Genomic DNA, 25,140 nt, shown 5'->3' with positions numbered 1-25,140 from the left:
TTTTACAGATGAGGTAACTGAGGGACAGACAAGTTGCCTGAAGTTTGCCCAAAGTCACCCCACAGATAAGTGGCCGAGAGCCAGGATTAGAAGCCAGTCCCTCAGTCTATCCAGAAAATCTGTTCTAAAACACTTGTATTCGGATTCCTTTCCGTCATTCCCAAACATTCTCTGTGTCTTTTTCTCTCCCTTTTCCCTGTCATTAACATCTAGTATTGCTATCCTGAAGATATTTTCCGATTATTGCCGTGAACGGCTTATGTCCTAGGCCATTTTTATTTACATGCGTGCCTTAGATTATCAATCAACCAACAGGCTCTATATTTTCCGATTATTGCCGTGAACGGCTTATGTCCTAGGCCATTTTTATTTACATGCGTGCCTTAGATTATCAATCAACCAACAGGCTTTAATCAGTGTCTCCTTTGTGGAGAATATCACCAAGCGTTTGGGAGTACCATGTAGGGTTAGAGGGTCATTTCTCTTGAAGAACCTTGCCCCTAACCTAAATCTCAGCTTTTATTCGGAGATCAAACTTATTTGATTGTAAAATTCCATTGTTTAAAGCGACCATTGGAACAGAAGACAGGAATCACTGCTAGGTTTTTGTTTTTGGGGGGATTTTTAATGGGAAGTGTATTAGAACTCCAGGTTGGTTTCCTTTTGGGAGCCTTTCTGAATCATCCTTCATGGGCTTGAACTGCTGCCTGCTGTTCAGAGTAAAGAATTCATCTCATTCTTCACAATAGAGAGCGGGTCATGGGTTCTAATTCTGCCTCTGCCACTTGTCTGTGGTGTAAACTTGGGCAAGTCACTCTACTTGTCTGTGCCTCGGTTACCTCACCTGTAAAATGGGGATTAAGACCATGAGCCTGTTGTAAGAAAAGGACGGTGTCCAACCTGATTTGCTTGTATTCCCCCACAGTGCTTAGTACAGTGCTTGGCACATAGTGCTCAAAAAATAGCATTGTTATTATTTTTATCATTTATTGTGTTCTGCCAAGCTTTTCTAGATGTGGTCAATGGCACCTTAACTATCTCAAGCATTGATTTATTGACAAATATTAAATAGACATGGCATTGGAAGTAAAAATAATCTTCAGAGTATTAGAGCAATGACTTAAATGAGGCACATACTGTACTTAAAAATGTCCCAAAAGGTAAATTAGTAAGGCGTTGTCTCTTTGGGTGTCAGTTGTCATTAATACATTCATTCCATCTTATTTATTGAGGGTTTAATGTGTGCAGCACACTGTACTAAGCGCTGGGGAGAGTACACTATAACTATAAACAGACAGAGCCCCTGCCCACAATGAGTTTACAGTCTAGAGATGAGCTTACAGGCTAGCTGTCTAGTTGGACTGAAAGGAGAAATATTTACAATTTGAGCAGTAATTTTCCAATTTTCCAAAAATTAAACCAGCATCTTATGTTTTTCCTTGAAAAAAAACCAACAACTTTCCCATTTCTGCTCAATTCTAACAATTTTGCCATAAATATTTCTATTTTTATATTTTTATTAGTGTAAGACTTCTTAACAGTTTTTTAAACTGTTGTCTTTTCCTTCCCATCTTTTTATCATGGGGAATTTTCTCCATCTATGATCTTTCCCGATTAAGACAGCAATAGCATTTCACTTCGAGTTTTCAAATAATCCTATGCGGAGCCCAAGCAGTTTCTTTTAAGGATGTGTAGTATTCTGCCATTTCTAGGAAGTTAGCATCAAAACTCTTTTTAATGTTTTTTTTTAAAAAAAAGGCCTTGTCATTTTCATCGTGGAAAGCTAAATAAATGATTAACTGTTTCTGTACCTCTTTAATTAAGGACATAAAAATTTCCCATTTGGTTGACAGTTTTGTCTCATGAATGGCTGCTACAGATCTAGACATTTCAGTAATATTTATACATATGCACCCTTAAATAGGCAGTGTAATTATGCCTGCATGCCAGGTAAATGTAATAGAATCAGGTATCGTATGATTTTAAAGTGTGTCCTTTGAGTATATATTTTGTAAACTAACATAACTTATGTAGAGGATGATGCATTTTCTGTTTTTGTTCCTTTACGGGACAGGCCAGCCAGTCAGTAAGCATAACACTAAGCACATGGCCAATAGACAATCAATCAATCAATCAATCGTATTTATTGAGCACTTACTGTGTGCAGAGCACTGTACTAAGCGCTTGGGAAGTACAAGTTGGCAACATATAGAGACGGTCCCTACCCAACAGTGGGCTCACAGTCTAGAAGTCTAGACTCACAGTCTAGACACATGCCCTGCCCACAGCAAGCTTACAGTCTAGGGGGGAGACAGTCATTAATAATAATAATAATAATGATGATGATGGTATTTGTTAAGTGCTTACTAAGTGCAAAGCACTGTTCTAAGCGCTCGGGGAATACAAGGTGATCAGGTTGCCCCACGTGGGGCTCACAGTCTTCATCCCCATTTTACAGATGAGGGAACTGAGGCACAGAGAAGTTAAGTGACTTGCCCAAAGTCACACGGCTATGTACCCAAGTGCTGTGGGGCTGAGGGAGGGAGAGGTGAAATAAACGGAGCAAATTCAAGTGCAAGGGTGAAACGGATGAGTGGGAGAAGAGGAAAGTAGGGCTTAGTCAGGGAAGGCCTCTTGGAGATCATCATCATCATCAATCGTATTTATTGAGCGCTTACTATGTGCAGAGCACTGTACTAAGCGCTTGGGAAGTACAAATTGGCAACATATAGAGACAGTCCCTACCCAACAGTGGGCTGTGCCCTCAGTAAGGCTTTGAACAGAGGGAGAGTCATTGTCTGTGGGAGATGAGGAGGGAGGGCATTACAGGCCAGAGGCAGGATGTGGGCGAAAGTTTGGCAGCGAGATAGATGAGATAATAATAATAATAATAATGGTATTTGTTAAGCACTTCCTATGTGCCAAACACTGTTCTAAGCACTGATGGAGGTACGGTGAGTAGGTTGGCATTTTAGAGGAGCGAAGTGCAAGGGCTGGATTGGAGTAGGAGAGCAGCAAGGTGAGGTCGGTTGGGGGCAAGGGGAGCCGAGTGCGTTAAAGCCGCTGGGAAGCAAAGCACCGTACGTGGACGGTGTGGTGAACGTGGTTTTCAAATGCCCGTCTAGCGACTCAGATCCAGGGTCCCGGCAGTGGACAGAGTCGGACACCTTATCTGGATCTCAGTCCCCTCAGTCGGTGGGAAGCGCGGCAGCCGACAGCGGGACGGAATGCCTCTACGACTCGGCCATGGACCTGCCCGACGTCACCCTGTCCCTCTGCGGAGGCCTCAGCGAAAACGGAGAGATCTCCAAAGGTGGGTGGCGGCCAGCGGGCCGGCGTTCGCCCCAAGAACACACCCCACTTCCTGAGGGAACTAATCGCCCACCGATTTCGTACGACTCCAAATCTGTTTTTAAAAGAGCATTTTTTTTTTTATGGGATTTGCTAAGCGCTTACTGTGGGCCACGCACTGTTCTAATTGCTGGGGGAGATACAAAGTAATCAATCAATCAATCAATCGTATTTACTGAGCGCTTACTGTGTGCAGAGCACTATACTAAGCACTTGGGAAGTACAAGTTAGCAATCAGGTTGGACACAGTGAATAATAGTAACAGTAATGATAATGATGGCATTTTATTAAGCGCTTACTATGTGCAAATCACTGTTCTAAGCGTTGGGGAGGTTACAGGGTGATCAGGTTGTCCCCCATGGGGCTCACAGTCTTAATCCCCATTTTACAGATGAGGTAACCGAGGCCCAGAGAAGTGAAGTGACTTGACTTTTAGACTGTGAGCCCACTGTTGGGTAGGGACTGTCTCTATATGTTGCCAATTTGTACTTCCCAAGCGCTTAGTACAGTGCTCTGCACATAGTAAGCGCTCAATAAATACGATTGATGATGAAGTGACTTGCCCAAAGTCACACGGCTGACAATTGGCGGAGCCGGGATTTGAACCTGTGACCTCTGACTCCAAAGCCCGGGCTCTTTCCACTGAGCCACGCTGCTTCTCTCAGCGCTGGGGTATCTATAAAGTAGTTGGACTGGACACAGTCCCTGCCCCACATAGGGCTCACAGTCTTAATCCCCATTTTCTAGAAGAGGTGACTGAGGTACAGAGACTATAACCCAGCATGGTCAGGGATTATCTCTCTTTATTGCTGAATAGTACTTTCCAAGCACTTAGTACAGTGCTCTGCACACAGCGCTCATTAAATACGATTGATTGAATGAATGCATAATAATAATAGTAATAATTGTGGTTTTTGTTAAGTGCTTACTATGTGCCAGGGACTGTACTAAGCGCTGGGGTAGTTACAGAGTAATTGGATTGGGTACAGTCCCTGTCCCACATAGGGCTCACAGTCTTAATCCCCATTTTCCTCCCCCTCCCCATCCCCCCTGCCTTACCTCCTTCCCCTCCCCACAGCAACTGTATATATGTATGTATGTTTGTACGTATTTATTACTCTATTTTATTTGTACATATTTATTCTATTTATTTTAGTTTGTTAATATGTTTTGTTCTCTGTCTCCCCCTTCTAGACTGTGAGCCCACTGTTGGGTAGGGACCATCTCTATATGTTGCCAACTTGTACTTCCCAAGCGCTTAGTACAGTGCTCTGCACACAGTAAGCGCTCAATAAATATGAATGAATGAATGAACATATAGAGATGGTCCCTACCCAACAACGGGCTCACAGTCTAGAGAATCATACTCTCCCAAGCGCTTAGTACAGTGCTTGGCACAAAGGCAGCACCCAATAAATACCATCGATGATGACGATGGGGGCGATGATGTGATTCTAACGCTACCTTCCCCGGGCCTTTTCTGCGGGACCTGGGAAGCAGCGTGGCTCAGTGGAAAGAGCCCGGGCTTTAGAGTCAGAGGTCATGGGTTCAAATCCCGGCTCCACCAATTGTCAGCTGTGTGACTTTGGGCAAGTCACTTCACTTCTCTGGACCTCAGTTCTCTCATCTGTAAAATGGGGATTAAGACTGTGAGCCCCACGTGGGACAGCCTGATTACTTGTATCCCCCAAGCGCTTAGAACAGTGCTTTGCACATAGTAAGTGCTTAATCAATCAGTCAATCGTATTTATTGAGCGCTTACTGTGTGCAGAGCACTGGACTAAGCGCTTGGGAAGTACAAGTTGGCAACATATAGAGACAGTCCCTACCCAACAGTGGGCTCACAGTCTAAAAGGGGGAGACAGAGAACAAAACCAAACATACTAACAAAATAAAATAAATTGAATAGATATGTACAAGTAAAATAAATAGAGTAATAAATATGTACAAACATATATGCATATATACAGGTGCTGTGGGGAAGGGAAGGAGGTAATATGAGGGGGATGGAGAGGGGGACGAGCAAATACCATCATTATTATTATTATTATCGGTTACTTAGCTTGGCTTTCCTGCTCCCGGTTGAACCTGTGAGGCTTGTCTGCCTCGCGACTCACAAGGGTCCAGGCCGTGACGTCACAGCGGGAGGATCGGAGACCCAAACTAAAGGAAATTCGGCCACGTTCCCAGAACAAGGGGCGGAGAGTGGCTTTCAGCCTGGTCCCTTGAGTTGCCCAGGAAGGTTGAGAGTCCCCATGGAGTAGGGTGGCACTCTTTTGGACCTAAAAGTTCCCCGTTAACCCGAGAAGATTCCTCAGCAGGATGAGGTATAAGCCGACGTCAGATGGTGTCTTCTAGACTGTGAGCCCGCTGTTGGGTAGAGACTGTCTCTATGTGTTGCCGACTTGTACTTCCCAAGCGCTTAGTACAGTGCTCTGCACACAGTAAGTGCTCAATAAATACGATTGATTTGGTCACCGTCCAAATGGCATTCGCGGCAAAGTGCTGTGTACTTCAGGCGCCTAGCACCTCCTGCGATTGTTCAGCTACCGGAAAGGAGTCTCGGGCTGTTCTTTTTCCAGTTCATTCATTCAGTCGTATTTATTGAGCGCTTACTGTGTGCAGAGCACTGTACTAAGCGCTTGGGAAGTACAAGTTGGCAACATATAGAGATGGTCCCGTGAGACCCACGGGGCGGGAAGGGAATTTGAAGGAGCATAGGAGCGTGGCCTCTATATGGCAACATATAGAGAGGGTCCCTACCCAACAGCGGGCTCACAGTCTAGAAGGGGGAGACAGACAACAAAACAAAACATATTAACAAAATAAAATAAATAGAATAAATATGTACAAGTAAAATAAATAAATATAATGATAAATATGTACAAACATATATACATATTTACAGGTGCTGTGAGGAGGGGAAGGAGGTAAGGCGGGGGGATGGGAAGGGGGAGTAGGGGGAGAGGAAGGAGGGGGCTCAATCTGGGAGTTCACTTCCAGTTCACTTCAAACCTCTTAATGAACCTTCCTTGCGTGAAGGATTTAGGCCCCTCCGCTTATCAAGGAAGGGAGAACCTCAAAGTGTGAGTTTGGTCAGTCAGTCGTATTTATTGAGCACTTACTGTGTGCAGAGCACTGTACTAAGCACTTGGGAGAGTACAGTAGAAGCTGCTTGGCGTAGTGAGTAGAGCACAGGCTCGGGAATCAGGTGGACATGAGTTCAAATCCCAGATCCGCTACTCATCTGCTGGGTGACTTTGGGCAAGTTGCTTCACTTCTCCATGCCTGTTTCCTCATCTGTAAAATGGGGATTGAGACTGTGAGCCCCAGCCTGACTGCTTTTATCCACCCCAGCTCTTAGTACGGTGCCTGGCACATAGTAAACTCTAAACAAATACCATAAATATTATTCTTATTTTTATAGTGTAAAAATAAAACACACATTCCCCACCCATGTTGAGCTTCCAATTTAGAGGGTCAGGCATTATGGGCTTGGATGCAACAGATTCCCAGCCCCTGTGGGCTGGGATTGTCTCTCTTTATTGCTGAACTGTACTTTCCAAGCGCTTAGTAGAGTGCTCTGCACATAGTAAGCACTCAGTAAGTACGACTGAATGCATGAATGAACCCAGCAGCGGCAGCCTCAGGCTCAGAAATGCTTCTTCAGCGTCGCTCTCTTCCTCGATCTTTCGGAAACTTGTAACTGGGAACGTGATGGGTTTATTTCTCCATTTTCAGTTCTGCTCACTAGTGTACGTTAGCCAGTATTCTGGTCAGCGAATGGTTCTGTACCAAGAGAAGCAGCATGGCCTAGTGGCTAGAGCCCGGCCTTGGGAGTCAGAAGGACCTGGGTTCTCATCCCAGGTCTGCCACTTATCTGCTGGGTGACCTTGGGCAAGTCACTGCACTTCTCTGGGCCTCAGTGACCTCATCCGTTAAATGAGGGTTAAGACTGTGTCCAACCCGATCGCTCAATACAGTGCCTGGCACATAGTCAGCACTGAACAGATACCATAGAAGGGGGACGGGTGGTGGGTCAAAAGGTGAAATTCTCCTTTAATCCTTTCATTCTTTCATTCATTCAGTCGTATTTATTGACTTATCCTTATTTATCCTTTGCTGTCTCGTGTTGACTTGGAGCACCCAGCTGTCTGATCTTACCACAATTTGCAGTAAACTGAACTTCGAGGTCGACCTGTATTTTACAGTTAGCTCTATTTTAAGCATTTCTAGCTTTTCCTTTGATTTATACATAATACATTGGGCTTGATCCAGATCCTGTGGGGGGTGGGGGGAAGGACTGACCAATATTTATTTTAAAAAAAAAGAATTCTTCAACTAGAGGGAAAACAAATGTTTTTGGGAAGTGGTTACATTATTGAAATCATTTGTCTTGCTTGTTTCCTGCTTTCTTTTTTCCTTTTGAATGCTGAAGTCAAAAATGGAGTGTTCTGCTCCAATTTGACCCATTCTGTCAAAGCTGGGTAAAATTCATTTTAAGGTGGACTGCCCTGAGCAAACCAGCCGAACAATCTAGGAGGAGGGAAGCCTAGGAGGGAGAAGGTATTCATTGTTTGCGATTACTGGATAGGCCAGCTTTAGCACACTTTGCCCTCTGTGCTCCAGAACTAAGCCGGTCTTAGTTTGTGTTGTAACCCTGAAACACTCTTGCGTCTTTGATTCCCCAACTGTATGATTTTCTGTTTGGATTTCACTTCTCCCCATCCTGCAAACTGTATTCTGGCAGACAGTAATTATTCTTCGATATTTGCCCATTTTTATTCCTCATCTGAAGCCTCATCTGTGCCTGATTTTCATGTGGATCTTACCATCACCTGTTATGTGCATGCTCTCTCTCTCTCTCTCATTCATTGTCGTATTTACTGAGCACTTACTGTGTGCAGAGCACTGTACTAAGCACTTGAGAGAGTACAATATTCTCGCTTCCCCTCCCTCTGCCTCTCTCTTTTCTCCCCCTCTCTGTCTCCACCTCTTTCTGTCTTTGCCCATCTCTCTCTCTCCTTCCTCCCTTCCTTTATTTATGTTGGGTATGAGAACAGCTGTTCTTTCTTGAGCCAAAGAAATACATCTAGTTTCTTTTATGTGGTATTCAAAGAGGGGGTGGCCTCTGACAGTATATATACTTTGGATGCAAAATTAAAAGGCTGTAATTATCCTGAAACCTTAAATATAGAGAGAAAGATGAGAAGTCCTCATCTTTCTAATCAAACGGATGAAAATTTTTCTTTTGCAGAAAAATTTAAGGAGCATATCATTACATACCATGAATTTGCAGAAAACCCTGGGCTTATAGACAATCCTAATCTAGTAATAAGGATTTACAACAGGTAAGATATCCTGGTTAAATTCCCTTGCAGCATTTTGAAGAACACATTTAACCATACTGCTATTCTTGTTTTACATTGCTTCTTCTAACTTGGGAGATCTAATGGGAGAATGACTTTGAAACGCAAATTAGTCAGCACTGCCTTAATTTGACAACGAGGAGTCGAAACGGCGTGTTCTTTGAACGCCACCCTACCGAAGTAGTTCAGCTTAAAGCAAAAATCGCTCGTGTGGGAAGATTATCCCCTCATCTCTTTTCTAGTAAAACAGGCTGTTTAGCATATGTTCGATGCGTTTCATCAAACTCATTTTTATGGGATTTTGCCATGATTTCTCACCAACAATTTATATTTACAATAGGTATTACAACTGGGCCTTGGCTGCTCCCATGATCCTTAGTTTACAAGTGTTCCAGAAAAGCCTGCCCAAGGTAAACTGACCATCAGCGTGTTGTCCTGTACTATGAAAGCAAAATTCCTCTGTCCTCAAATAAATTCATTCATTCAATCGTATTTATTGAGCGCTTACCGTGTGCAGAGCACTGCACTAAGCGCTTGGGAATTCCTCAAATGATCATGCTGCAAATTTGGGAATTGAGTCGAATCATGAACAGCGCTCTGTACCCAGTAATAAATACCATTGTTGATGATGATGATGATAATTGATAATCTACACTCATCTGTAGAGTGGGGATGAAAACTGTGAGCCTCCCGTGGGACAACTTGATCACCTTGTAACCTCCCCAGCACTTAGAACGGTGCTTTGCACATAGTAAGTGCTTAATAAATGCCATTATTATTATTATTATTATTATTGTGTTGTCTGTTTAGCGCTTACTATGTGCCTGGCACTGGTCTAAGCACTGGGGTAGATACAAGCAAAGCAGGTTGGACACAGTCCCTGTCCCACGTGGGGCTGACAGGGTTCACCCCCATTTTACAGATGAGGGAACTGAGGCCCAGAGAAGTGAAGTGACATGTCCAAGGTCACACAGCAGACAAGTGGCGGAGCCGGGATTAGAACCCACGTCCTTCCTCCTCTCGGGCCCCTGCTCTTGCCACTGGCCCATGCTACTTCTCAAATGTGATGATGATGATCGAGTTGCCTGGCATGTTTCGAAAGGCCCACAATCTACGAAACTGTAGTTTCATAGAGGCATGTGAAGTCAGATATCATTAACTAAGTAACTGATGGGTGAACTTATCTATTAAGTGATCATAATAATTGTGAAATTTAAGTGCTTACTATATGCCAAGCACTGTACTAACCTCTGGAGTAGATATAGTACAATCAGGTCCCACATGGGGCTCACAGTCTAAGTAGGAGGGAGAACAGGGATTGAATCCCCATTTTGCAGATGAAAGAACAGAGGCACAGAGAAGTGAAGTGACTTCCCCAAGGTCACACAGCAGACAAATGGGCGGAGCCAGGATTAGAACCCTGGTCCTCTGACTCCCGGGCCCCTGCTGTTTCCACTAGGCCACACAGCTTCTCTGGCTTTAGCTTAACACTTGGATTCTCTCAAATGACGTGGGAGGGTGAGACCCGTGTATGTTTTGTGGGCCTAAACACGTTTTTGAATCTAACTGCAATATTGATTTAACGGGCTCAATTCTCCTCTGTTAAACTGCCCTCAAAGGAGAGTAGTACTGTGCCTGCCACTTAGTAAGAATTTAACAAACTCCGTAAAATAAAAATAGTGCACAGCGTGCAACGCTGCCATTTTTTTTGTTGTATTTGCTAAGCACTGTGTGACAGGCACTGTACTAAGCACTGGGGTGGATAGTCAAAGTAATCAGGTTGGACACAGGCTCGGCCCCACATGGGGCTCCCAGTCTTAATCCCCATTTTCCAGGTGAGGTCACTGAGGCTCAGGGAAGTGAAGGTCACACAGCAGACAAGTAGCGGAGCCGGGCTTGGAACCCGTGTCCTCTGACTTTCGGGCCTGGGCTCTTTCCACTAGGACACACAGCATCTCTTGGGTACGTGGCTAACCCGTACTGCTTCCCCCCTCCATCCTTTCACTCCCACAGTGTACTAGGGCAGTGGGCAACTCCGTTCCCTGTGCGTTGTCAGGCCCCCACGGTCCCCAGAAGGGGACAAGGCCCTGAATGGAGTCGAGGGTCTTCAGACCCATCGCTCTGAAGAGAAACCTCAACAGGCTACAAGTTCCGTTCGAAAATCAAGACCGAGCTTGGCTGGAGGATCAGATATGGAAGGGCATGTTAGGATTCCTGGATTCCTTTTGGAAAACTCACCTCAGGGCCCCCACCCCAGGAAGCGAAGGGGAGAACCGAGCTGATTGTGTGAAATTTAAGAGGACCCGGCTAACCCCAATCAAATGTTTTCAGGCTACCGTTGAGTCCTGGGTCAAGGATAAGATGCCAAAGAAATCTGGGCGGTGGTGGTTCTGGCGGAAGAAAGAGAGCATGGCCAAACAGGTAATGCAAACTTTTTCATTTACACTAAGCAGTCGATTTAGGTAGCCTAAGGGGGGAAAAAAAAAGTTTCTGAACAGGCATCCTTACTCTGAACTTTTAAAAGGCAGAGTCAGGCAGTTGTTTATTTCACAAAACATATTTTGCAGGACGGAAACATGTTGTGATATTTCCTGGAGCAAACTCCCCTACTGTGTGTGGCCACTGAGCCATTGGCTTCAAAAGTGGCTGTGGAGGGAGGTTGCAGAGAAATGGAGGAGTGTGTCTAGAATGAATAAAAAGTGGTATTTGTTAAGCGCTATGTGCCAAGCACTGTATTAAGTGCCGAGGTGGTTCATAATAATAACGATGATGGTATTTGTTAAGCGCTTACTATGTGCCAGGCACTGTACTAAGAGAAGCAGCGTGGCTTAGTGGAAAGAGCAGAGGATGTGGGTTCTAATCCCGGCTCTGCCTCTTGTCTGCTGTGTGACCTCAGGCTAGCGACTTAGCCTCTCTGTGCCTCAGTTACCTCATCTGTAAAATGGGGATTAAGACTGTGAGCCCCCTGTGGGACAACCTGACTACCTTGTATCTTCCCCAGCGCTTAGAATAGTGCTTGGCACATAGTAAGCACTTAACAAATGCCATCATCATTATTATTATTATTATTAGTGGGGTAGATATAAGCAAATCGGGCTGGACCCAGTCCCTGTCATTCATGCATTCGTTCAGTCGCATTTATTGAGTGCGTACTGTGTGCAGAGCACTGTACTAAGCACTTGGGAAGTACAAGTTGCTAACATATAGAGACGGTCCCTACCCAACAACGGGCTCACAGTCTAGAAGGGGGAGACAGACAACAAAACAAAACATGTGGACAGGTGTCAAGTCATCAGAATAAGTAGAAATAAATCTAGATGCACATCCTTAACATAAATAGAAGAGTAAATATGTACAAGTAAAATAAATGGAGTAATAAATCTGTACAAACATATACAGGTACTGTGGGGAGGGGAAGGAAGTAGGGCGGGGGGATGGGGAGGAGGAAAGGGAAAAGGGGGCTCAGTCTGGGAAGGCCTCTTGGAGGAGGTGAGCTCTCAGTAGGGCTTTGAAGGGAGGAAGCCCACGAGGGGCTCACAGTCTCAATCACCGTTTTACAGATGAGTTAACTAAGGCCCAGAGAAGTGGAGTGGCTTGCCCAAGGTCACAAGGCAGACAATCAATCAATCAATCAATCGTATTTATTGAGCGCTTACTATGTGCAGAGCACTGTACTAAGCGCTTGGGAAGTACAAATTGGCAACACATAGAGACAGTCCCTACCCAACAGTGGGCTCACAGTCTAAAAGGGGGGAGACAGAGAACAGAACCAAACATACCAACAAAATAAAATAAATAGGATAGAAATGTACAAGTAAAATAAATAAATAAATAAATAGAATAATAAATATGTACAACCATATATACATATATACAGGTGCTGTGGGGAAGGGAAGGAGGTAAGATGGGGGGATGGAGAGGGAGACGAGGGAGAGAGGAAGGAAGGGGCTCAGTCTGGGAAGGCCTCCTGGAGGAGGTGAGCTCTCAGCAGGGCCTTAAAGGGAGGAAGAGAGCGAGCTTGGCGGAGGGGCAGAGGGAGGGCATTCCAGGCCCGGGGGATGACGTGGGCCGGGGGTCGACGGCGGGACAGGCGAGAACGAGGTACAGTGAGGAGATTAGCGGCGGAGGAGCGGAGGGTGCGGGCTGAGCAGTAGAAGGAGAGAAGGGAGGTGAGGTAGGAGGGGGAGAGGGGATGGAGAGCCTTGAAGCCCAGGGTGAGGAGTTTCTGCCTGATAAGACAAGTGACAGAGCCGGGATTAGAAGTTCTAGGCCCTGGCTCTACCCACTAGGCCACAGACCTCCGTCTTGGGTGCCTCGGACAAGTAGTTTTGGGACCATCCGGAGCCCTTAATCCTGGTTATGGTGTTTGACTATCACCATCTTAACCAACTCAATTGTAATAATTCAACCAGGGCCTGCTGCCATAAGAGGCCTCGGAACTGAGAGTTTTCCTAAGCGTTGCATAGGGCGTGTCGACCCAGTTGCGCGTCCCGTTCCCAGAAAGAGCAGCCCGTAGGATTTTATTTGCCCCTACAAAATGGAAGACCTTGCAGTGACCTTGATCGTCCAACTCTTTTAGCCGTCGGAGACCAAGGAAGGTAAACTGGAACTACCCCAATCGAGTGACCTGACCGTGAATACAAAAGAGCAGGCGAACATCAGGTGAGTGATCACTCAAGTGTTTCCCCGGCGACTTCCCAGAGGTCAAAAGGCACAATGTTTCTCTGACAAAGCTAAGTAAAAACAGAAGATTCAGGACATCTTAGACTGTGAGCCCACTGCTGGGTAGGGACTGTCTCTATATGTTGCCAACTTGTACTTCCCAAGCGCTTAGTACAGTGCTCTGCACACAGTAAGCGCTCAATAAATACAATTGATTGACTGATTGATTGATCCATGTATTTAGCGGGTTTGGTGCCCCAGCAATTATTAAAGCTCATTTTCTCTGTGGAAAGAGACACCGAGTTGTTCAAGAATTCAGGTGAAAGCAGCAAGGCTGCCTGGGCCCTGAACTTAGTGTTGGCCATTGGGTTTGCCAACATATGAGACAAGCAGCGTGGCTCAGTAGAAAGAGCACGGGCTTTGGAGTCAGAGGTCATGGGTTCGAATCCTGCTCCGCCACATGTCTGCTGTGTGACCTTGGGCAAGTCACTTAACTTCTCTGAGCCTCAGTTACCTCATCTGCAAAATGGGGATTAAGACTGCGAGCCCCACGTGGGACAACCTGATCACCTTGTATTCCCCCAGTGATTTGCACACAGAAAGCGCTTAATACATGCCATCATTATTATTATCCCGGACAGGGACCGTGCCTAATCTGATGAAGCTGAGTCTACCTCAGCACTCAATCTGTAGTAAAAGCTTAAAAAATGTCACAGTTATTTTTTTTTTTAATTGTGAAGTACTTTTCCAATCTAACTCACCTCGCTAATCTCCTGCATGCTCTGCTCCTCTAACGCCAACCTACTGATTGAACCTCCATCTCGTCTATTTCACCGCTGCCCGCCCACCCGCCCATATCCCGCTTCTGGCCTGGAATGCCCTCCCTCCTCAAATCCCACAGACAGGGACTCTCCCCCGCTTCCAAGTCTTATTGAAGACACAGCTTCTCCAAGAGGCCTTCCCTACTAAGCCCCCCTTTCCTCTTCTCCCACTCCATTCTGCGTCGCCCTGACTTGCTCCTTTGATTCATCCTCTCTGCCAGCCCCACAGTGCTTATGTCCAGATCTGTCTTTTATTTAAGTATATTAATATGTTCCTCCCCCTCTAGACTGTAAGCTCGTTGCGGACTTGTACTTCCCAAGCGCTTAGTACAGTGCTCTGCACCCAGTAAGCGCTCAGTAAATACGATTAATTGATTGATTGATGGGGACTGTGTTATATTGTTCGACTGTACTCTCCCAAGGGCTTAGTTCAGAGCTCTGCACACAGTAAGTGCTCAGTAAATTCCAGTGATCGATGGTTGTTGTAATTTGTTGTAATCCTTCTCCAAAGGATGGAAGGAACTGTGTAGTACAGGAGTATCAGGGAGATGAATCCCTGGAAATCTGAGGAAATGTTCCATCCTTTCTGCCATTTTGGACTAGTCAGTGCAGGCGAATAATTGTGATGGTATTTGTTAAGCACTCACTGTGTGACAGGCACTGTACTAAGCACCGGGGTGGATACAGGCAAATTGAGTTGGGCACAGTCCCGTCCCTCGTGGGGCACACAGTCTCAATCCCCATTTTACAGGTGAGGTAACTGAGGTCCAGAGAAGCGAAGTGACTTGCCCAAGGTGACCCAGCAGACGAGTGGCGGAGCCGGGATTAGAACCCACTCCTAGGCCCATGCTATAGCCACTGCAGCCTGCTGCTTCTCTGAAGTAGCACTCGTCAGCCAGTCACTCGTTTTTATTGAGCGCTTTCCGTGTGCAGAGCACTGTACTAAGTGCTGGGGAGTGTACAATACAACAACAAACAGACACATTCCCTGCCCAGGATAGTAATGCCTCTAACAAGCAATCGATCATATTTATCGAGCACTTCCTTTGTGGCAGGGAACTGTAGTAAGTGCTTAGTACAGTGCTCTGCACACAGTAAGCGCTCAATAAATACGATTGATGATGATGATGATGATGATGAAGTAGCAGAGTTGTAGACGTTTCCTGCCCATGACGAGCTTATGGTCCAGAGGGGGGAGACAGATATTACTATAAATAAAAAAAATTGAGAGATGTGTACAAAATTTATGAGGGACTGAGGGAGAGGTGAATCGATCAATCCTATTCATTGAGTGCTTATTTTGTGTACTGTATTAAGCGCTTGGGAGAGTGGGTAGACATGGTCCCTGCTCACAGTTTGTTTACATTCAGTTATTCAGTCATTCAATTATATTTATTGAGCACTTACTGTGTTCAGAGCACTGTAATATTAATAATGCTGGTATTTGTTAAGTGATTACTATGTGCCAAGCACTGTTCTAAGCCCTGGGGTAGATACAAGGTGATCAGGTTGTCCCACGTGGGGCTCACAGTCTCCATCCCCATTTTACAGATGAGGTAACTGAGGCCCAGAGAAGTTAAGTGACTTGTCCAAGGTCACAAAGCTGACAAGCGGCGGAGCCAGGATTAGAACCCATGACCTCTGACTCCCAAGCACGGGCTCTTTCCACTAAGCCACGCTGCTTCCCTGTACAAAGCCCTTGGAAGGTACAATACAGCAATAGAGAAATCCCTGCCCACAACGGGCTTACAGTTTAGAGAAAGTCTAGAAGGGGAAAGAGAGAGAGAGATAGTAATATAAATAAATAAATTACAGATATGTACATAAAGTGCTCTAGGGCTGAGGAAGGAGTGAATCAGTCAATTAGTTATATTTACTGAGCACTTACTCTGTGCAGAGCACTGTCCTACGTGCTTGGGAGAGTACAATATAACAGAGTTTGTAGATACGGGTGAAAATCCAAATGGAAGGGCGACTCTGACCTTGGATTTCTCACTTCGTTCCTTATATTGTTTCTGCCCTTGATTTCATTTTTCCCTCCTCCAACTAATCCCTTCCTCTTCCTTTACCCCTCTTGGTAATCTTGGGTTTTTTCATTTGCACTTCCCCCCTACTCTTTTAAAACGGTGGGAAAATTTTCGATGCTGCCCTCTGAAACAGCCGAAGCCGTCGGCACCCTGTTAAAGCCCCTCCGGAAAGAGTCCTAGACTTAACGTGGTTCAAAATAATGAGAGCGCACAGGCGAGACTGAAATCGTATTGAGACTGAGTTTGGAAAGATAAAGGCTGTAAAGATTTAAGACGTCCAGCTGGTCTTTAATAATAAGCCGTGCTGCCGCTTCTTAGCGAGAAGCATAAATTCTCTCAAGTTTTTGGAGCTGTTCTTTCGCTCCAAGTTGAAAAAGCCAAGTCTGGTTGTTACCCCTTGATTTGTTCTTCCCAAGTGCTTAGTCCAGTGCTCTGCACACAGTAAGTGCTCAATAAATACGATTGAATGAATTAACTGAAATTTGGAGATTTGTCAAGTCTTCATTACCCTTCATTGTTTTGGTAGGTCCTGGAGCTAGGAGAAAAATGATAGTACGGAGTTAGTTCATCATGGTATTTATCAAGCACTTACTTTGTGCCAAACACTATATTAAGCGCTCGGGTAGATACAAGGTAATGGGATGGGTGATGGTAATCAATCAGTCGGTAGTATTTATGGGGCACTTATTGTGTGCAGAGCACTGGACTAAGCGCTTCGGAAAGTACAGTACCACAGAGTAGGTCAGACCCGTTCCCCGTCCACAGCGAGCTTTCGGTCTAGTGAGGAAGACCGACATTAAGATGAGTAGAATCAATCAATCAATCAGTCGTATTTATTGAGCGCTTACTGTGTGCAGAGCACTGTACTAAGCTCTTGGGAAGTCCAAGTTGGCAACATATAGAGACAGTCCCTACCCAACAGTGGGCTCACAGTCTAAAATGGGGAGATGGAGAACAAAACCAAACATACTAACAAAATAAAATAAATAGAATAGATATGTACAAGTAAAATAAATAGAGTAATAAATATGTACAAACATATATACATATATACAGGTGCTATGGGGAAGGGAAGGAGGTAAGATGGGCGGGATGGAGAGGGGGACGAGGGGGAGAGGAAGGAAGGGGCTCAGTCTGGGAAGGCCTCCTGGAAGCAGCGTGGCCTAGTGGATAGAGCCCGGGTGTGGGAGTCTGGGGTTCTAAATCCCGGTCTGTCACTCATCTGCTGTGTGACCTTGGATGAGTCACTTCGCTTCCCTGTGCCTCAGTTCCCTCATCTGGGAAAATGGGGATTAAGACTGTGAGCCCCATGTGGGGCCTGGACCGCATCCAACTTGATGATGATGATGATGGCATTTATTAAGCATTTACTTTGTGCAAAGCACTGTTCTAAGCACTGGGGAGGTTACAAGGTGATCAGGTTGTCCCACAGGGGGCTCACAGTCTTAATCCCCATTTTACAGATGAGGTAATAATAATAATAATGATAATGTTGGTATTTGTTAAGCGCTTACTATGTACCAAGCACTGTTCTAAGCGCTGGGGTTAGATAAAGGGTAATCAGGTTGTCCCACATGGGGCTCACAGTTTTAATCCTCATTTTACAGATGAGGTAACTGAGGCCCAGAGAAGTTAAGTGACTTGCCCAAAGTCACACAGCTGACAAGTGGCAGAGGCAGGATTTGAACCCATAATAATGATAATAATAATAATGGCATTTGTCAAGTGCTTACTATGTGCAAAGCACTGTTCTAAGCGCTGGGGGGGATACAAGTGATCAGATTGTCCCACGTGGGTCTCAGTCATCATCCCCATTTTACAGATGAGGGAACTGAGGCTCCAAGAAGTTAAGTGACTTGCCCAAGGTCACACAGCAGACATGTGGTGGAGCCGGGATTTGAACCCATGACCTCTGACTCCAAAGCCCGGGCTCTTTCCACTGAGCCACACACTTCCCAATAATCATGATGGCATTTATTAAGCGCTTACTATGTGCAAAGCACTGTTCTAAGCGCTGGGGAGGTTACAAGGTGATCAGGTTGTCCCACGGGGGGCTCACAGTCTTCATCCCCATTTTACAGATGAGGTAACCGAGGCACAGAGAAGTGAAGTGACTGGCCCAAAGTCACCCAGCTGACAATTGGCGGAGCTGGGATTAGAACCCACGACCTCTGACTCCAAAGCCCGGGCTCTTTCCACTGAGCCACGCTGCTTCTCATGACCTGAACCCATTTCCACTGAGCCACGCTGCTTCTCAACATGATTAGCTTGTATCTACCCCAGCGCTTAGTACAGTGCCCGGCACATAGCTAGCGCTTAACAAACGGCATTTTAAAAAACGAGTGACTAAATTCCGGCTAGGTAGTGGGTAGCGGGCAGTGGAGCATTTCGGAGCGGTTTTCCTCACCGAGCGTGGTTGCTGTCTAGATAGCTCTCTTCCTCCCTTCCAGGCCCTACTGAGAGCTCACCTCCTCCAGGAGGCCTTCCCAGACTGAGCCCCTTCCTTCCTCTCCCCCTCATCCCCCTCTCCATCCTCCCCATCTTACCTCCTTCCCTTCCCCACAGCACCTGAATGTATGTATATATGTTTGTACATATTTATTACTCTATTTATTTTACCTGTACATATCTATTCTATTTATTTTATTTTGTTAGTATGTTTGGTTTTGTTCTCCGTCTCCCCCTTTTAGACTGTGAGCCCACTGTTGGGTAGGGACTGTCTCTATATGTTGCCAACTTGTACTTCCCAAGCGCTTAGTCCAGTGCTCTGCACAGAGTAAGCGCTCAATAAATACGATTGATTGATTGATTGATTGATTGCTGTCGCCTAGGCCGGCGGAAGATGATTCGTCCAGTGATGAGGGCTCGCAGGAGGTGATGGAGTCGCTCCAAATGGACCCCGGCGCAGAGGATCTTCCGGCCCACGCAGGCGGCACTACCTCTTACAAGAAGTCTCTTAGACTCTCCTCGGACCAAATAGTAAGTAGCGCGTTCCGCTTCCTGCGGCTACAGAGAAGCAGTGTGGCCCAGTGGAAAGAGCCCAGGCTTGGGAGTCAAGAGGTCGTGGGTTCGAACTCCGGCTCCGCCACTTGTCAGCTGTGTGACTTCGGGCAAGTCGCTTCATTTCTCTGGGCCTCAGTGACCTGTCTGTCTGTCTCCCCCGTTTGGACTGTGAGCCCACTGTTGGGTAGGGACTGTCTCTATATGTCGCCAACTTGGACTTCCCAAGCGCTTAGTACAGTGCTCTGCACACAGTAAGCGCTCAATAAATATGATTGATTGATTGATTGGGGCTGTGAGGGGGCATGAATGAAGAGAGCAAGTCAAGGCGATGGAGAAGAGGAAAGGGAAGGGAAGGTTTCTTTGTGCAGAGCACCATATGAGATGCCTGGGATGGTCCCATACATATCAATCAATCAATCAATCGTATTTATTGAGTGCTTACTATGTGCAGAGCACTGTACTAAGTGCTTGGGAAGTACAAATTGGCAACATATAGAGACAGTCCCTACCCAACAGTGGGCTCACAGTCTAAAACGGGGAGACAGAGAACAAAACCGAACATACTAACAAAATAAAATAAATAGAATAGATATGTACAAATAAAATAAATAAAGAGTAATAAATATGTACAACCATATATACATATATACAGGTGCTGTGGGGAAGGGAAGGAGGTAAGATGGGGGGGACGGAGAGGGGGACGAGGGGGAGAGGAAGGAAGGGGCTCAGTGTGGGAAGGCCTCCTGGAGGAGGTGAGCTCTCAGCAGAGCCTTGAAGGGAGGAAGAGAGCTAGCTTGGCGGATGGGCAGAGGGAGGGCATTCCATACATATGAGACGCTCCTCCTGTCTTTGAAGATAACCTAACCGCGTGGCTGAGTGGAAGGAGCCTGGGTTTTGGAGTCAGAGGTCGTGGGTTCAAATCCCAGCCCCACCGCTTGTCAGCTTTGTGACTCTGGGCAAGTCACTTCACTTCTCTGGGCCTCAGTTCCTTCATCTGTAAAAAGGGGGTGAAGACTTTGAGCCCCTTGTGGGACAACCTGATTACCTTGTAACCTCCCTAGCGCTTAGAACAGTGCTTCGCCCCCCTCTCCATCCCCCCCATCTTACCTCCTTCCCTTCCCCACAGCACCTATAGATATGTATATATGTTTGTACATATTTATTACTCTATTTATTTATTTTACTTGTACATATCTATTCTATTTATTTTATTTTGTTAGTATGTTTGGTTTTGTTCTCTGTCTCCGCTTTTTAGACTGTGAGCCCACTGTTGGGTAGGGACTATCTCTATATGTTGCCAACTTGTACTTCCCAAGCGCTTAGTACAGTGCTCTGCACACAGTAAGCGCTCAATAAATATGATTGGTTGATTGATTGATTTGCACATAGTAAGTGCTTAATAAATGCCATCATTATTATTATTACCTCATCTGAAAAATGGGGATTAAGACTATGAGCCCCCTGTGGGACAACCTGGTTACCTTGTATCACCCCCAGCACTTAGAACAGTGTTTGGCACATAGTAAGCGCTTAACAAATGCCCTTATTTTTATTATTATTACAGTTGATTCGATCCATTCACCGTTTTTATCTCAAGCCCCTTCTCTCTCCCCCTGCCCCACTACAATCCCCTGCCAGTTACCTCATCTGAAAAATGGGGATTAAGACTGTGACCCCCCTGTGGGACAACTTGGTTACCTGGTATCACCCCCAGCGCTTAGAACAGTGTTTGGCACATAGTAAGCGCTTAACAAATGCCATTATTATTATTATTACAGTTGATTCGATCCGTTCACCGTTTTGATCTCAAGCCCCTTCTCTCTCCCCCTGCCCCACTACAATCTCCTGCACACAGCGCTTAATAAATACGATTGAATGAATGAATCCCCACCCCCAGGGGCATTCTCTAGCAACAATATCTCTGCGGCATTTTTCACATATAATAATAATAATAGCGGCATTTATTAAGCACTTACTATGTGCAAAGCACTGTTCTAAGCGCTGGGGAGGTTACAAGGTGATCAGGTTGTCCCACAGAGGGCTCACAGTCTTAATCCCCATTTTACAGATGAGGGAACTGAGGCCCAGAGAAGTGAAGCGACTTGCCCAAAGTCACACAGCTGACAAGTGGCGGAGCCGGGATTTGAACCCATGACCACTGACTCCAAAGCCCGGGCTCTTTCCACTGAGCCACGCCGTGTCTCATTCATCGTCGTCGTAGTAGTAGTGCTGATGTAGTGGGGAGAATCGTAATAATAATAATAATGATGGTATTTGTTAAGCGCTTATCATGTGTTAAGCACTGGGGTAGATACAGGGTAATCAGGTTGTCCCACGTGGGGCTCACAGTCTTCATCTCCATTTTACAGATGAGGCAACCGAGGCGCAGAGGAGTTAAGTTAAGGAGTAAAGACACACAGCTGACAAGTGGCAGAGCCAGGATTAGAACCCACAACCTCTGACTTCTAAACCTGTGCTCTTTCCACTAAGCCCCACTGCTCTGTGGCATCTTGGAAAGAGCTTGTGCCTGGGAGTCAGAGGAACTGGCTTCTCATCCCAGATCTGCTATCTGTTAGGGTTTTTGTTAATCAATCAATCATATTTATTGAGCGCTTACTGTGTGCAAAGAGCACTGTACTAAGCGCTTGGGAAGTACAAGTTGGCAACATATATTGCCACTAATAATAATAATGATGGCATTTGTTAAGCGCTTACTATGTGCAAAGCACGGTTCTAAGCGCTGGGGAGGATACAGGGTGATCAGTTTATCCCACATGGGGCTCCCAGTCTTAATCCCCATTTTACAGATGAGGGAACTGAGGCCCAGAGAAGTGAAGTGACTTGCCCAAAGTCACACAGCTGACAAGCGGCGGAGCTGGGATTTGAACCCACAACCTCTTGACTCCCAAGCCCGGGCTATTGCCACTAAGCCACGCCGCTTCTCCGCCGCTTCTGCTTTTAACACCAAGAGAATCCAAAACCTCGTGATCGCCTATATTGTCCTCACCCGTGTCGCGTTGTGGTAACAATCAATCAATCAATCGTATTTATTGAGCGCTTACTGTGTGCAGAGCACTGGACTAAGCGCTTGGGAAGTACAAGTTGGCAACATATAGAGACAGCCCCTACCCAACAGTGGGCTCACAGTCTAAAAAGGGGGAGACAGAGAACAAAACCAAACATACTAACAAAATAAAATAAATAGAATAGATATGCACAAATAAAATAAATAAATAAATAGAGTAATAAATATGTACAGACATATATACATATATACAGGTGCTGTGGGGAAGGGAAGGAGGTAAGATGGGGGTGATGGAGAGGGGGACGAGGGGGAGAGGAAGGAAGGGGCTCAGTCTGAGTTTCTTTTGTAATTTATCTTAAGTTTTAATTTTGCATGTGAGCATGGGTAAGTTATCAATTAGAAATATTTTCTCTTTCCCTTGTGAACTCATTGTGGACCGGGAATGTATGTTTTGTTGTCTGTTTCCCCCCTTCTAGACTGTGAGCCCACTGTTGGGTAGGGACCGTCTCTATATGTTGCCAGCTTGTACATCCCAAGCGCTTAGTCCAGTGCTCTGCACACAGTAAGCGCTCAATAAATACGATCGACTGGTTGATTGATTGGGAAGGCCTCCTGGAGGAGGTGAGCTCTCAATAGGGCCTTGAAGGGAGGAAGAGAGGGCGTGGGGCTGTGGTTAACTCTGCTCTCCCTTCGAAGGCCAAACTGAAACTGGAGGACGGTCCAAACGACGTGGTGTTCAGCATCACCACCCAGTATCAAGGCACCTGCCGGTGCGCGGGGACCATTTACCTGTGGAACTGGGACGACAAGGTCGTCATCTCCGACATCGACGGGACGATCACCAAGTAAGGGGCCGCGAGGGTCGGGGGTCTCCGAGAGCATCCGCGTTGTCGGGACCCTGCCCCGGGCGGGCTGACCTTTGGGGGGTTACCAGGGATTGACCCCAGGGCTGTCCGGGCCTCGGGGAAGGGGACAGGTGGGGAAACAACCGTGTTGTTTTTATTAAGGGCGGAATCTTCCATAGCTGGGAAGAGAATCGGACCCACCAGGGCCTAGCCAAAGTCTACCATTTTCCACCAGTCAATCAGTCGTCTTTATTGAGCGTTTCCTGTGTGCAGAGCACTGTACCGATCGCTCGGCAGGGTATGATAATAATAATAATAATGATGGCATTTGTTAAGCGCTTACTATGTGCAAAGCACTGTTCTAAGCCCTGGGGTGGATACAAGATGATCAGGTTGTCCCGCTTGGGGTTCACAGTCTTCATCCCCATTTTACAGACGAGGTAACTGAGGCACAGAGAAGTTAAGTGACTTGACCAAAGTCCCACAGCTGGCAATTGGCGGAGCCGGGATTTGAACCCCTGACCCCTGACTCCAAAGCCCGTGCTCTTTCCAATGAGCCATGCTGCTTCTCCAAATATAATACGCATAAGTATATGTATAATAATATATATAATATAATGTATATTATATATAATATGTATATATGTGACCTCTGACTCCAAAGCCCATGCGCTTTCCAATGAGCCATGCTGCTTCTCCAAATATAATAAGCATAAGTATATGTATAATAATATATATAATATAATGTATATTATATATATATGTATATATGTTATATATCATATGTAATGTATGTTATATATTATATATAATAATATATATTATATAATATTATATATAATATAATAAGTATAATAAGCAGACACATTCTCTGCCCACAACTAAGCACTCGGGAGAGTACAATAGAACAATAATCAGACACATTCCCTGCCCACAAAGAGCTTCCTCTCTAGCAGAGGAGGTGGACATTGATAATAAGCTCATTGTGGGCAGGGAATTTGCCTTTATTGTTGTGTTGTACTCTCCCAAGCTCTTAGTATAGTGTTCTGCACACAGTAAGCCCTCAATAAAGATGATTGAAAGAGTGAATGAATGAACAAATTGCTGTGGGGCTCGGACGGGACTTGAATAAAGAGGGCCCAGTGAGTAGGGATCTAATCCGGAGAGGGAATTACGTTCTCTTTGGTTTAGAAATTGAGTGTTCAAATAGGCTTGTGGGAGTCCCAGACTGAGCCCCCTCCTTCCTCTCATTCATTCATTCATTCAATCATATTTATTGAGCGCTTACTGTGTGCAGAGCACTGGACTAAGCTCTTGGGAAGTACAAGTCGGCAACATATAGAGACGGTCCCTACCCAACAGTGGGCTCACTCTCCCCCTCCTCCACCTCCCCATCCTCCCGCCTTACCTCCTTCCCCTCCCCACAGCACCTGTACATATGTATATATGTTTGTACATATTTATTACTCTATTTATTTTACTTGTACATATTTATTCTATTTATTTTATTTTGTTAATATGTTTTGTTTTGTTGTCTGTCTCCCCCTTCTAGACTGTGAGCCCGCTGTTGGGTAGGGACCGTCTCTATATGTTGCCAACTTGTACTTCCCAAGCGCTTAGTACAGTGCTCTGCACACAGTAAGCGCTCAATAAATACGATTGAATGAATGAATGAATGAATGAGTGAATGAATTAGTCCTTGGTTTCAGTTCCCTCAACGGTTAAAATGGAAACGTCTCACCTGCCCATTCCCAGTCCCTTGCCACTGGACTACGCAGCTTGTTGCAGCCAGGATATTCATTCATTCATTCAATCGTATTTATTGAGCGCTGACTGTGTGCAGAGCACCGTACTAAGCGCTTGGGAAGTACAAGTCAGCAACATATAGAGACGGTCCCTACCCAACAATGGGCTCACAGCCTAGAAGGGGGAGACAGACAACAAAACAAAACATGTGGACAGGTGTCAAGTCATCAGAATAAATAGAAATAAAGCTGTATGCACATCATTAACAAAATAAAGACAATAGTAAATATT

The 25,140-nt window shown here is 45.6% G+C and overlaps 1 protein-coding gene across 7 annotated transcripts in view; it reads left to right on the top strand.

The window, feature by feature from the left end:
• LPIN2 (lipin 2) overlaps window positions 1-25,140 on the top strand; it is a 166,063-nt gene that overhangs the window by 124,602 nt on the left and 16,321 nt on the right. For all 7 annotated transcript variants that reach the window (XM_038746840.1, XM_038746839.1, XM_038746838.1 and 4 more), the window contains 7 exons: window positions 3,126-3,313; window positions 8,609-8,702; window positions 9,061-9,130; window positions 11,052-11,141; window positions 13,300-13,382; window positions 19,062-19,209; window positions 22,955-23,103. In XM_038746840.1, the coding sequence (XP_038602768.1) occupies window positions 3,126-3,313; window positions 8,609-8,702; window positions 9,061-9,130; window positions 11,052-11,141; window positions 13,300-13,382; window positions 19,062-19,209; window positions 22,955-23,103 (822 nt within the window). The remainder of the gene's footprint in view (window positions 1-3,125; window positions 3,314-8,608; window positions 8,703-9,060; window positions 9,131-11,051; window positions 11,142-13,299; window positions 13,383-19,061; window positions 19,210-22,954; window positions 23,104-25,140) is intronic.

This window comes from Tachyglossus aculeatus, chromosome 5, assembly GCF_015852505.1.
Source record: "Tachyglossus aculeatus isolate mTacAcu1 chromosome 5, mTacAcu1.pri, whole genome shotgun sequence".
Classification (NCBI taxonomy): domain Eukaryota; kingdom Metazoa; phylum Chordata; class Mammalia; order Monotremata; family Tachyglossidae; genus Tachyglossus; species Tachyglossus aculeatus.
The sequence above is the reverse complement of the archived record's forward strand: the minus strand, read 5'-3'. Positions and strand labels throughout refer to the sequence as shown.